Source organism: Nomascus leucogenys, chromosome 22a, assembly GCF_006542625.1.
Source record: "Nomascus leucogenys isolate Asia chromosome 22a, Asia_NLE_v1, whole genome shotgun sequence".
NCBI classification, from domain to species: Eukaryota; Metazoa; Chordata; class Mammalia; order Primates; family Hylobatidae; genus Nomascus; species Nomascus leucogenys.
The window spans coordinates 139,448,913-139,462,507 of NC_044402.1; the positions used below are offsets into that span (position 1 = coordinate 139,448,913).

Below are 13,595 nucleotides of genomic sequence, written 5' to 3' on the forward strand. Positions count from 1 at the left end.
ACACTGTAAGTTATATTTGTGGGTTCCTACAAGCAGCAGGAAGAAAGACGGTCCCTAGGAGTGGGCTGGCACCAGCACCTGAGCTTGGTATCTGCCATCGATGCCACAGGGTTCCATGAGGGGGAGTGATGCTTACTTCATCACTTTGCTTTCCCTCGTCTTTTATTAATAAATAAGAATGTCTGAATATCCCCTGATCTTGGTTTTCTTCCAGGGCAGTGGAAGGTGGGGGCGGGGGAGATGAAATGGAAGAAGAAGTCAGATCTCTCAGAGGGAATCCTTCACACCGAGTTTTTCCCTAAGTACTAGCAGCAGATAAAAGCAGAGAAGAAGTTTACAAGTCAATGACAGGGCAACAGGGCAAAGCATTTGCAACACAACAATTAAAAATGGTTGACTGGCCGGGCGCAGTGGCTCATGCCTGTAATCCCAGTACTTTGGGAGGCCGAGGCGGGTGGATCACTTGAGGTCAGGAGTTCCAGACCAGCCTGGGCAACGTGGTGAAACTCCGTCTCTACTAAAAATACAAAACTCAGCCAGGTATGGTGGTGGGCACCTGTAGTCCCAGCTACTCGGGAGGCTGAGGCATGAGAATCACTTGAATCCAGGAGGCGGAGGCTACAGTGAGCCGAGATTGTGCCACTGCACTCCAGCCTGGGCAACAGAGTGAGACCCTGTCTCAAAAAAAAAAAAAGGTTGATTGAAAAAGATTATAAAAATATAAAAATACAACAGTTCAAGAACCTTTAAATAACCGGAAGAGCCCACAAAACCAGGCGAAACCTGCTGGGTCTGGAACAAAGCTGGACCTGAGCCAGGAGGCCAGAACACCCATGTCCCCAGGTGTCCTGGAGCCAGCCTTGGGCTGTGCAGACTGGGGCTGGAAAGACCACTGTCGGGACAGGATGGGTGAGCGAGGACAGACACACAACAACTTGTCCCACAGAGGCCATGGGAAGGAGCGTTTGGGTTTTAACTCTGGCTTCTGGGTAGAGGTGGAAAGACAAAGTGACCCTGAGAATCCACCCGGTTCTAGACACTGTGAGTGGACAGCTACTATCGACAGTGGCAGCTCCGCCAGGCCAGGGCGCCAGACAGAAACCACTGCAGGGCTTCTTTGGAGGCACACATCCCACAGCAGGCTTCCAATGAGCACAGCTGGTTAACTTCCAGGAAGCGTGAGTTTCCAAACACAAAAACCCCAAACAACACGGAAGCGAGCCAGCACGAGCCTGGGTCAGGAGGGATGAGCGAGGTTCCCAATCCCATTCTCCAATGAAGGGAAGCGGGCTCCTTGGAGAACAGCTCGGTCCAAGGCTGGCGCAGGGAAAATACAAGGAGAGCCTGGAGCGCCTCGTGGAGCTGGGAAATCAGGACGTGCCTGAGGGTCAAGGGACGGGGCCATCACAGGACATGCAGGGCCAGTCTGAAAGGTGCCCCAGGGCCAGAGCAGGAACCAGCTGAGCAGCAAAATCAACACCGTGGTATTGAAGCATGATCCAAAGTGTAAGACAGATACCCAGGAGTTCACCGGGATACGAATAAATAACTAAATACACACACAGGGGAGCAGAGACAAATCCTTGAGCATTTCAAATAACGCAGGTATCTACTCCCCTCTTCCGGAGGTGGAGCTTAAGGCCTCCCAACTCTGTCCCCCTGAGTGTGCACTGTGCTGAATGTGACTTTCTTCCAGAGAATACATTTGGAAAGGCGGTAAAAGCGTAACCCGATGGTGGAAGGACCTGGCAAACATCACTCTCAGCAAATGATCAAGGTCAGTGAGCCGTGTTGACAGCACATCTGACAAGCAAATGGCATTTGGATTCTGTGATCTTCCTCCCTAAAGCACAGAACCAGGAGAAGAAACTCAAACACGAACTGAAGGGCAGTCTGCAAAATCTCCGGCCAATGCTCCTTGAAAAACCATGAAAGACTCAGACAAAAGACACGAAATGACTAAATGCGATGTGTGATCCTGGACGGGACCCTAAAATAGAGAAAGGACAGTTGTGGTAAAGCTGGTGACATCCGAATACACTCTGGAGTTAATAGTCTTGGACCAGCGTTGGTTTCTAAGTTGTGACAAATGACTTGTATCGAAGTAAGATGTTCACAGTAGAAGACGTTTTCTGAGGGGGATATGAGGAACTTGTACAGATCTCTACAATGTTTCTGTAAATCTTAGACTACCCAAAAACTAAAAGTTTATTAAGAATGTTGATTAGATCCTTAAAGATTGCAGTTACTGAAATTATCAGTTATAAAAAGTAAATATACTGAGTATGTATTAAAAATAAATGACACTTCTGTACGATGAAGCAACCAGAGATTTATGAACCTGACGTGGAAGATCTGAGACCCAAGCCGGGGGCAAAAAAACCCAGGAATGCACACCTAGGTACATCAGAGTAAAACTGCAGAACATCAAAAACAAAAAGAAAATTCTAAAAGCTGCTAGAGAAAACAGAATCCTCAAAGAGGTAGCCATTAGCCACACACCAGCTCCTTAACAGCAATGGAGGCAAGTGGACAGTGGCTTAAGATCTTCAATGTGTCAAGAGCAAATCCTTGTCAACCCAGAATTGTTTATCCAGTGAGACTACCCTCCAAGAACAAGGGTGAGATAAAGACCTTCCCCCTCACAAACACAAGCTGGGGAAGTTGACCACATGAGTGTTTTCCCAAGGGATACTCTAGTGGATGTATTACACTTAAGGCAGTATGAAAACAATCCTAGAAGACAGTGTGAGAAATGAGGAGGAATGATGAGCCAAGAAAATGACATAAGTGCAGGAGAGCCTGGATGAACAGGGATGACACGGAGCAATAATAATGGTGTCTTATCAGTGAAATCAAACAAAAGAAAGAAGGAAATGAAACACCAATCAGTGATATAACCTGGGATGGGGCACTGAGGCTAGGGCTGCCAGATTTAGTAAAAGAAAAACAAAACCATTCATGGCCCTGGTTAAATTTCAGTGTCTGATCAACAAGTTTTGCAGTGGAAGGACATCCACCTGGGTGCTCTGTGTGTACTCTGGCACCCTGGCACCCTAAATGGGGCTGGCCCAGTCTGGGCTTTGGTTTGCATGGAGGCGGGAGTGAGGATGCTGACTGTGCTGACAATACATGCTCCAGTTGTTAAAGATGACGAATGAAAAACAAGAAAATAGGTTGCATATCTTTGGACTCAGTAGAGGGAACAAATGGAATGCAGGAAACCCTCAATTACCCCAAGAGAAGGCGAGAAAGGAGAAAAAGGAAAGAGCCACAGAAAATGGGGACGAACAAAGAATAAAATAAGATGCTAAGAAGGCATCTGAAAAAAGGGAAACTAACAGCAAACGACCCACGTTTCCACTTAAAGCACGGACCACTGGACAGGACAGGTGAGATGTGATATATTGCCCAGGCTTTTGCTGTTTATAGGAGACACATCTGAAACTTCAGGGGAAGGCTAAAAGTCACACAGGAAAACTGACACTAGGCAGGCAAACCTGGCCAAAAGGCAGCTGGGGTCACAGCTCCAATATCTGGCACAAAAGATGTAAGGGGAAGGCCGTTACTGGATATACAGGTTACTGTGATAAAACTTCGATTCATCACGAAAGGGCATAATGATGTCAAATGTCTATATTTAGTAAGGCAGCTTTAAAATGTCTAAGTAAAAATGGGTGCAATGGAAACAAGACAAGAATACGTGCCCCACCATCGCGGGAGACTTTGCCACGTCTTTCTCAGATCCAGCAGACAATCGTCGGTCAGGAAAACCAAAACGCGAACAATACAATTAGCAAGCTCTGTTTAATGAACACAAACAGAACTCTGTGAAACAGACGGAGAAGACACATTATCTCAAACACATGTGGAAGGTCTCTGCAGGCTGACCACGCACTGGCCCGTAAAGCAAGTCTCCACAAAAAAATAAATGCCAACCACACTTCCTTTTCTTACCACAGTGCAATTTGCTGGAAATTGATAGCAAAAAGAGAACCAATGAGTCCGTGTGTTTGGAAATTAGAAAACACACCAACCAACTCACAGCTCAGAGAAGAAATCATAACAGACATCAGGAAATGCTGAGAATTAAAAGTAATGAAAAGTGCTCCCGATCACGATGTGAGATGCGGCTGGATGCCACGCTGCAGCCATTCACAGCCCTAACTGCACATATCAGGAAAGACTAAAAGTAAATATCCAACGTAAGAAGTTAGCAAGAGAACACAGTGGTCCTAAAGCAAGAAGGAAAGAAAATAGATGGAAAAGCAGACAAATTCTGAAAAGAAATAAGGATGCTGCAGTTGAAAATGGATTCTCGGAAGTGCTTGATTAAACTGACAAGCTCCGGCAGGACTGACGGAGGAAACCCAAGTTCGGGGGGTACACAGGGACGACCCCAGGGATGAAAGGGGGCCCCAGCTACAGGCAGAGCAGAGACGTAAAAGGCAGGAAACTGGGGACACTTAACTCTTGCCAAGAAATCTGAAGAAATTTTGGTTGAAATGGAGACATTTCTGGTAAAATGTAACTTCTCAAAATTAAGAAGGAATAGGAAACTTAAATAGACCTATAACCATTAAAGTCACTGAATCTGTAATTTAAAATTTTCACCCAAAGTAAACCTGCGGCCTAGAAGAGTCCTCCCAGTCAAGGAACAGATTATTCTGATCCTACCTCCACTCCTCCAGAGGACAGGGAGAACACTCCTACGGACCCAGCTACCACCCACCAGCCTGGAGCACAGTTCTCCTGGGGGCCTTGGACCCCCCCCCCACCAGCCTGCAGGACAGTTCTCTGGGGGGCCTTGGACCCACCCACCAGCCTGGAGCACAGTTCTCCAGGGGGCCTTGGACCCACGCACCAGCCTGCAGGACAGCTCTCCGGGGGGCCTTGGGACCCACCCACCCAGCCTGGAGCACAGTTCTCCCAGGGAGCCTTGGGATCCACCCAGGTCCCTCACACTCATAGTTCTCGAGAGTGACCGTGGACTGTGCTGGGCAACACAGCCTGAGGTGTGAAGGACACGGGCCGGCCAGCCTGGCTCTGTCCCAGTCCTCCACCGGTGGAAACAGGGCACCCTTCAGTGCTTCAGCTCAGTGTGTCACATGGCACTCGGGGTACAAAATTCAGGACAGGCTGTTTCCTAAAGGAGTGTGCAGACGGGACTCCATCCACTGGGGCATTTTCCGAGCCTTGGGGGACTGGCTCACGGTGCCCTGGGCTTCTGCCGTCCCCTGCTGCCTGTCTGTAGGTAGTAAATCCGCTGCACAGAACGTGTGTGTGGGTGTTCTGTCTCCCTGGACTCAGACAAGCTGGTCAGCAACGTGTGGAGAGCCTGCTTCACACCACCGCTCTCTCCTTCCTTCCCTCTGTCCATCTGTCTAATTCACCCCACTAAGAACAAATAGGGAAAAGACAATCCAATAGAAAAACGGGCAGAAGACATGAACTTCACAAGGAGGGAAAGCCCAGGTGGCCAAAAGGCAGATGCGGGGCTGCTCAGCCATGGCGGTCATGAGGAAGGGACCATGGAGCCCTGCGGAGGGGCCAGTTTTACCCCCGTCCGGCTGGCAAAAGTCAAGGGCAACAATGCCAAATGCTGCTGAGGTCTGGTCATGCCACTGCTGAAGACAGTTTTAACCCTTAAAAAGCCGCTTGATGTTATCTCCTAAAGGTGAACAAACACACCCTGGGCCCGCCACTTCCCCTCCCGGACGTTTACCGGAGACATGGTCACCTAGGTGTATTGGGGACTTGCCCGGAAGTTCAGCATAACTGTCTGTCACAAGCAAACCCGGAGCAGCCCACACCTGGCCCCGGCCCGGGCCCATGAGGGATACATGCAGGCTCCTTTACAGAGGGGGCCCCAGGGAAGGGGGAGCGCTGAGATGTCCCTTATATCCTAACACCCAGGTAATGGGGCCCAGAGGGACGGCCCCGCTGTGTGTGGCCATAGCTCCTTCAACTCTGAGGGCCACGAGGCTGGGCTCTGTCTTGCTGAAAGTCGGCCAGGAAGGCTTTGGCAGCCCGGATGGAAAGAGGAGCAAGCCGGACACACGACGTGGATCCTGTGCGTGCCACAAGCCGATGCACACAGATAAAACATTCACTGTTGGCTTGGGGGGAGTGTGACTGAGTGTGGGAGTGTGTGGTGTGTGTGAGCATTCATGTGTATGAATGTGGGTGTGTGACAGCATGTGCTTGTGGGGTATGAGTGCATGTATGTGGTGTGTGCATGAGACTGCGTGTAGTGCGTGTGTGTGCACGTGTGAGACTGGTGCATTTATGAGTGTATGCATGTGCAGATGTGTGAGACTGTGGTGTTTGGGTGTGCATGTGTGGTGTGTGCATGCACAAGAGGGCATGTGTGTGTGGTGCATGTGATGTGTGAAACTGTGGTACCTGTGTGGGTGTGCATGTGTGTGGTGTGTGCATGCACAAGAGGGTGTGTGGTGTGTGCACGTGTGACTGGTGCGTGTGTGTGTGCATGAAAGGGCGTGCGTGTGGTGTGTGTGCATGTGTAACTGGTGCTTCTGTGGGTGTGCATTGTGTTTGTGCACAAGGGTGTGCGTGTGTGGTGTGTGCACATGTGACTGGTGCGTCTGTGGGTGTGCATGTGTGCGAGGATGCACGTGTGGTGTGTGCACGAGACTGTGGTGCCTGTGGGTGCATATGAGGTGTGTGTGTGCACAAGAGGGTGTGCGTGTGGTGTGTGTGCATGTGTGAGTGGTGCTTGTGTGGGTGTGCATATGTGGTGTGCACATGTGCGAGGATGCACGTGTGGTGTGTGCACATGTGACTGGTGCCTGTGTGGGTGTGCATGTGTGAGTGGTGCCTGTGTGGGTGTGCATGTGTGGTGTGTGCATGTGTGAGTGGTGCTTGTGTGGGTGTGCATGTGTGGTGTGTGCACGAGAGGGAGTGCGTGTGGTGTGTGTGCATGTGTGAGTGGTGCTTGTGTGGGTGTGCATGTGTGGTGTGTGCATGTGACTGGTGCCTGTGTGGTGTGTGCGTGCATGAGGGTGTGCGTGTGTGTGCATGTGTGGTGTGCATGTGCAAGGATGCGCATGTGGTGTGTGTGCATGTGAGACTGTGGTGCCTGTGTGTGCATATGTGTGGTGTGTGTGTACAAGAGGGTGCCCATGTGGGGTGTGAGTGTGAGAGGAACAGTGACTGGAAGCAGGCAGCCAGCTCTCAGGTTAATCCAACTCAGTCCCTCACACACACTTGGTTTTCGTTACTTTGTTAGAGCTGTTTCACATCCACACCTTTCACAAAGCATCAGGACATAACTAATAAGCTAAACTCCCGGGGGAAAACCTTTTCCACACGACACCACCCTCCTGCTCCACGAATGTCTTCCACGGATTCTGGAGTGGGTTAAATGAGATGGTGGCATTTTAACCCTGAAAAACCCATGACTAAAGTAGAAAATTGGCCCAAGCAAAAATCTGCCTTGGGCATGGTCTCAGACAGGAGAGATAGTCCTTTCCTAACCTCCCGGGGGCACGGGCCTGGGCCACAGATCCCCGTGGCCGTCTGGTGCAGGGTCTTTGATGGAAGTTGGCTGGAGGCCCGACTCGGTGCTGCGCCCACACGACTCAACAGCCCGTCTACACTGCAACATGCAACACTCGTAGGGAAGTTTTCACTGTCCATGGTCACTGGCAGTTGCAGATAACTGAACATGGAAACTATTAAATAAAATGGTTGCTGGGAACAGCACCAGCCTCCAGACCTACACGCTGAAGACAGAGGGGTCACTCTGATAGGAAGCGGGGATGCCAAGGCCCCTCTGCACTTCCTGTCCTGCACACCCTATAACTCAGCCACTTCTTGCAGCAGGGGCCCCGCAGGCCACTGCCGTCACAGCTGGCGGCCCTGCCTGTGTGTGCCAGATTGCCCGGCACACTGTATATCAACCTTCATCAAAGGCCGCCGGGCAGAGGGGCGGGGCCCAGGCCAACTCTTGTGCATTAAAGAGACTTTTAAAGAGACCTTGATAAAACTAGTGCTTCCTGCTTTTTGATGTGTTTAAGTAAAAGAACATTTTCTTGTTAGAAGAGCAAACACGCATCAGGAAGCAAGAACAGGCCATGGCTGAAAGCAAAGTTCCCTATTGCTATTTAAAATAACTAGCCAGAAGAACCATAAGGCTTCGGGATGGTAGAATATATACGTCAGTTGCCTTTTAACTGGAGCAAAAAGGGGGAAAAGACTGTTTGATGTGAAGAAAGGGCCTGTAAAGTGCTTTGGACGTTTTGAACAGCAGCCTGCTCTTTTATCCAGCCTGTCGCTGGCCAGCTCACCCGCTGCAGGGATGCCACCTGGATCTTCGATCTACTTGTGATTTATGTTAACATGAACACCATCCCTGACCAGCAAAGATGGCCAGGAGAAGGCAGGGCGTGTCCTGGTACCTGCAGCCACTGCCCATGTCCCCTCTCGGCACCCCTCTGGCTGGCACAGGCCCCTGCGATGGCCCAGGCTGCAGGTCCCACGGGGCTCCCCTTGGCGATGCAAGGTCCTGACCCCCCCCTTCAAGGCCCTGACCTTGGCCATCGCCTGCTGTCACTCCTCTGGCTAAGTCTTATGCCCTTGGGGCTTGGCACACGTGGGGTCTCGCATACTCCAGGTCTGCTATACCAGGGTCACGCACCCAGGGGTCTTGCTCTGTAGTGGGTCATGGTACCGTTCCCATCCCCCATCCTCCCAAGCCGGGCCGTGGCCCTGCAGTCTTTTTCTTCTTCTTTTTTTTTTTGAGACGGAGTCTCGCTCTGTCGCCCAGGCTGGAGTGCAATGGCGCGATCTCGGCTCACTGCAAGCTCCGCCTCCCGGGTTCACATCATTCTCCTGCCTCAGCCTCCCAAGTAACTGGGACTACAGGCGCCCGCCACCACACCCGGCTAATTTTTTTTTTTTATTTTTAGTAGAGAGGGGGTTTCACCATGTTGGCCAGGATGGGCTCGATCTCCTGACCTCGTGATCCGCCCGCCTCGGCCTCCCAAAATGCTAGGATTACAGGCGTGAGCCACCGCACCCGGCCGGCCCTGCAGTCTTTCTTTAAGGCAGCACTGTCAGCTGTCGGCAGAGGTGTGCAAGGGGATGTATGCGCCCACCCCTCAGAAGATCCAGGGGTTCTAGTAGGGCCCAACAGACCACGTCAGGCCTGGCCATGTGTCCCTCTCTCCCCTTTCCCCTTCTGCCTCGTGCTCTTGGCTTGGCCAGCCCAGCCTCCCCCACACCCTCTGCGAGAGCACAACTGTCCTCCTGTGAGGTGCCTGCACCTCTGGGCTCTCACTGACCCCCAGGGTCACCCTGCCCTTGGCGTCCTCTACTTCCTCAAGCCACTGAACTTCCCTCCTGTCTGGGAGACCGCTGGCCAATGCTCACTTCCCTGACTGCCAGCTCCCTGGCTTCCCAAGTCTGGGTCAAGGCCCCATGGCAGCCTCTGGGTGAGCCGAGGCTCAGCGCTGCCGGTCCTGGGCCTCCCTCAGCGGCTGCACATGGTCACCGGGGCAAGGCACTGAGCCCCGCCGATAATCTGCAGGCCTCACCCACGGCCCTTAGATGAGGAGTCACTGCAGAGAGACGGAGCCTTGCAGGTTCTCAGGAAGCTGCTCCTCTCCCTCTAATGGCAAGGGCTGGAGGAACATACAGCTGACGCGCACCGCCCTGGCTTCCCCGGCCTGGAGAAGCCCCCCTTGCTGTGCCGGGCAGTTTGTGTCACCTGGAGATATTGCTGGTGTGCTTGGCCTTCAGGCCTGTGTCTGAATGAGACCTTTCCTGGAAAATAAAGCAGGTTTCTCTCAGAGTGAATCTTTCAAAATTTAGGATTACAGTGCTGGCCTTTCTGGGAAAGCCATGGCAGCAGGCCTGCTGATGGGGTGGCGAGGGTCCTGGAGGATGCCCTGTGCTCCTCCCACTTCCGGCGCAGGCTGCTGAGGGGGTGGGGAGGGGCCTGGAGGATGCCATGTGCTGCTCCCACTTCTGGTGCAGGGGGAGACCCCTGACTGGGGCGCCTCTGGCTGGAGGCAGGACCTGCAGCCCCAGGTCCCGCCTCCGCCGTCTCTGATGCTGCCCCTCACATCGGCCTCAACAGAAGGGGAGGGAGGAAGGTTCTGGTGCTGCGGCAGCCTGGGGCCCTAGGAAGGTGGGGGTCTTCACTGCTCACAATAAGAGGCTGCTCTCACCAGCAGACCCAGGTGAGGAACGCGTGGCTGCCTCGGCTAAAGCAGTACCCAGTTAGCAGCGAGTTACCAACTGTTTGGAAAGCAGCCTGCTTCCCAGGGACAGACGGCAGAGGTGGTGGAGGTGGGAACTGGCTGTGACCAGTGGGGTTCCTCTCATAATGGGGTTCACACTGGGAAGAAGACACCCTTTCGTTCTAACGCTCACAACAAGAATTCCAGCACCCACACCCATGTGCAGGAGGCGTCCTCTGCAAGGCGCCCTGTGTGCTGGCCACCTCGAGGCCCACTGTGCATGCTGAGGCCACTCACAGACAGCGGGCCAAAGAGCGGACCCTCCCTCTGCATTTTCCAGAACAATGCGAAAGATGCCTGCACACCAGACCCCGGGAGAGCCGTGCTTAACTACAGGGGTCCGTGGCCTCCTGTGTGGCCCGACATTTCCCCACGCTCATGACCTTGAGTGCCTCTGGGCACTGCCCTTAGTTGCACGATACCTGGACCGTCCTGGAGCGAGCAGGGTCAGCTTTCCATCAGGGGAGGCTTGCACAGTGTACTGGGATGGCTGAAGTCCCTGCCACCCCTCTGTCTGCCCCACAATGCCAGGCCAGAGAGCCTGTCATTAGGAGCCATCAGACACCAGAGCCCAGGGGCGTGCAGGGCACCTGTGAGTGTGTGACTGCCCATCTGATGAACAGAGAGCCTGGGACCAGCACCTCGGTCTGGAGCACCCACGGGCAGGCAAAAGCCAGCACTGACCCGAGGGCATCTGAGCTGCTGCCCCACTGGTTCCCCAAACATAAGGGACCGGGAAGAATTTTTTATAAAGACAGGTGAGGTCGGATGGTAGAGTGCTGCCTTTTCCTTGAGCTGAAAATCAGGATGCTGCTTCTAGAGAAGCCCCCCAGAGTGGGGGCTGAGCATCAAATGGGGGTGAAAATGCAGGTTTCCTGCAAACCGCTGAGCACCAGGACACCCCCACTAAGTGCCCTGTCACCCCGACTCTGCTGAGACTGTCCTCAGGACTGCCGGGCTGGGGAGGGCAGTCCCAGGGGGCACAGGAGGCAGACTCCCACCCTGCCGCTGGCAAGGCCTCTGCATCTGGTGTGCTGGAGCCTCAGGCACTGCCCTGCCCTCCACTTCCTGTGGTCAAGTGATCCCGCCACATGGCCCTCGAGTCCCCCAGGCGCCAGCTGTCTGTTCTCAGGACCTGCACTGGACACCCAGGCAGAGCTCCGCGTGGGGAAGCCACCGACTGAGTCGTGTCTTGGGGCTGTGGACTCAACCCAAAAGCCTGTGGACGGGTTCAGAGGCTCAGGAAGAGCAGGTGTGGGAAACTCAGAATGAAAGGTACCCCTCCACTTTGTGTCACACACCTCAGACACTCCTGGAGGTGGATATGACATCGGTAGCTGTGGCACCGCCTCCTCCCCCCATCTCACTGGCCCACACCTGGTGGAGGCCACGTTGCGAGCAGGGAGACCCGGGCCCCAGCGTCCCGCTGGAATGGAATGCTGCAAATGGCGCTCTCACCCCGAGCCCTTGGAATGCTCTTTTTCTCTGCCCAGGCTTCGGAGGCCCGGCTGTACAGACCACAGCGTCTCTGACTCCCTCCAGTGGTGCTGGTAGGGACACAGCAGGGAGCCATGTCCCTGGGGGCTCAGAGCAGCAGACATGCCTGCTGGGCAGAAGAGCCTCAGCCTGCCTCGGGGCCACATGAGGATTCCCTAGAGAAGCTGACTGTCCACAGAGGAAATGATGAGAGAAAGAAAAAGAAAACCTCTGGTCACAGTGTGCTCCACTTAATGGAGAGAGGGACCCTGAACTGAAAGGGTGCAGCCGCACCACAGAGGACCCTGAGCCATCTTCTCACGACAAAAGGGCTCCTTCCAGTCCTGCCTCCTGCACCTCTTCCAGCCATCATCACAGTTCTGCCACATTTAGAGCTACGCAGGGGTGGGGGGCAGGTGCAAGGCAGAGCTGCAAGCATCCATGTGGTCAGAGACCCACTGGCTTTCACGCTCTGGGGCTCTCGGGCAGCCAGGCCGCAACCCTGAGCCTGTCAGTGTGGAGCGTCCCGTGGGGTCTCTGGGGTCTTCGTACCTCATTTCCCAGCAAGGCAGAAACACATGCTTCGGAGGCATCGCAAATGGCAGTCAGGTCGTGGCCTCCCTCGAGGGCCAGGACAATCCGGCCGCCAGCCAGGCCCATCAGCTGCTTCGTCAGGTACCCGAAGCCTGCAACAGGAAACAGGAGACTGCAGTGTGAATGGGGGAGGGCCGCAGCCAGCGCAGCCCAGAAACGCGTCTCATGGCATCGTAAGGAGACCAGGGGCTGGGGTGTCGAGACACATGGCCGGGCCGGGTTTCATTTAATAAATTCGCTGAAGAGTTTCGGCTTTGGATTTCCTCTTTGATCTGTTTGAGAGTAGGAATTACGGCTTCAATGCTTTGATTTTTAATCAGGAAATCATCTGCTCTAGGGGACGAGGGCAGCCAGCCCCACCCAGAGGCTGCAGGCCACCTGCCCTTCGGCCCCCACAGAGGGGCTATGGCCATGCTCTTGTGGCCACGGCCCAGCGGGCTCTGGTTGTCTGACATGCTCTGAACATGTATGTGTACACATGTGCACAGGCTGCATGTGCTCCTGAAGCGTTCTCCCATGTCCAGGTCTGAGCGTCTGGCTTTGATCAGGAGCCACAGTCCCGCCACTGCACCCACATCACTCACCCCGGGAGGGAATGCCTGGTGGATGAGGGTAATCACCACCCTCAGCCAGGCCAGGCCGGCGCTGATTAGAGAGCCGGGAACCACGCACCGCTGATTAGGGGCCCCGATCATGGGCTGGCGAGGCTGTAACTTCCCAAAGCCTCGGTTCATCCCATCTGATGGAAACAGTGACAGGGGCTTCGAGGCAGCTGTGCAGACTGAGGAGGAAGCTGAGGATGTGGTGGCCGCGGTGCTCTGGGCCGGGTGCTGTGGGGCGTTGGGCACAGTGGAAGCTCTTTGCCCACTGTCTGGTCACTTTGCTGGCCACTAGGCTGCACGGCCTGGGGGCAGGCGGACTGTGCGAGGCCCCACGGGAGCATGGCCACTGAGGGCCACCTCAGGTCTCCTGGGTGAGCCACACCCTCCCCACTCAAGGACCTGAGAGATGGGCCCCTCCTTGGCTGCCTGTGCCGCCAGGAGTGGCGAGGGCCGCACACTATGGACGCTGGGGCCTTGAGGGTGTCACCAGGGCTAGGACCAAGGCCCCAGGATGCTTGGGCCTCGGGAGGTTCTCCAGGCTCCTTGGGGACTACAGGGTTGGGGAGGCGGCCAGGCCTTTGTGTGCGCCAAGCGCTGACGCCAGGAGGTTTTCATGTGCTTGTGAGTTGCTGAGGCACAGCGGGAGCACTGCTGGGCA

General features: G+C 54.3%; 1 protein-coding gene across 4 annotated transcripts in view; it reads right to left on the reverse strand.

The window, feature by feature from the left end:
• Positions 1-13,595, reverse strand: part of HDAC4 (histone deacetylase 4) — a 354,090-nt gene that overhangs the window by 6,889 nt on the left and 333,606 nt on the right. For all 4 annotated transcript variants that reach the window (XM_030804317.1, XM_030804318.1, XM_030804316.1 and 1 more), the window contains one exon: positions 12,294-12,427. In XM_030804317.1, the coding sequence (XP_030660177.1) occupies positions 12,294-12,427 (134 nt within the window). The remainder of the gene's footprint in view (positions 1-12,293; positions 12,428-13,595) is intronic.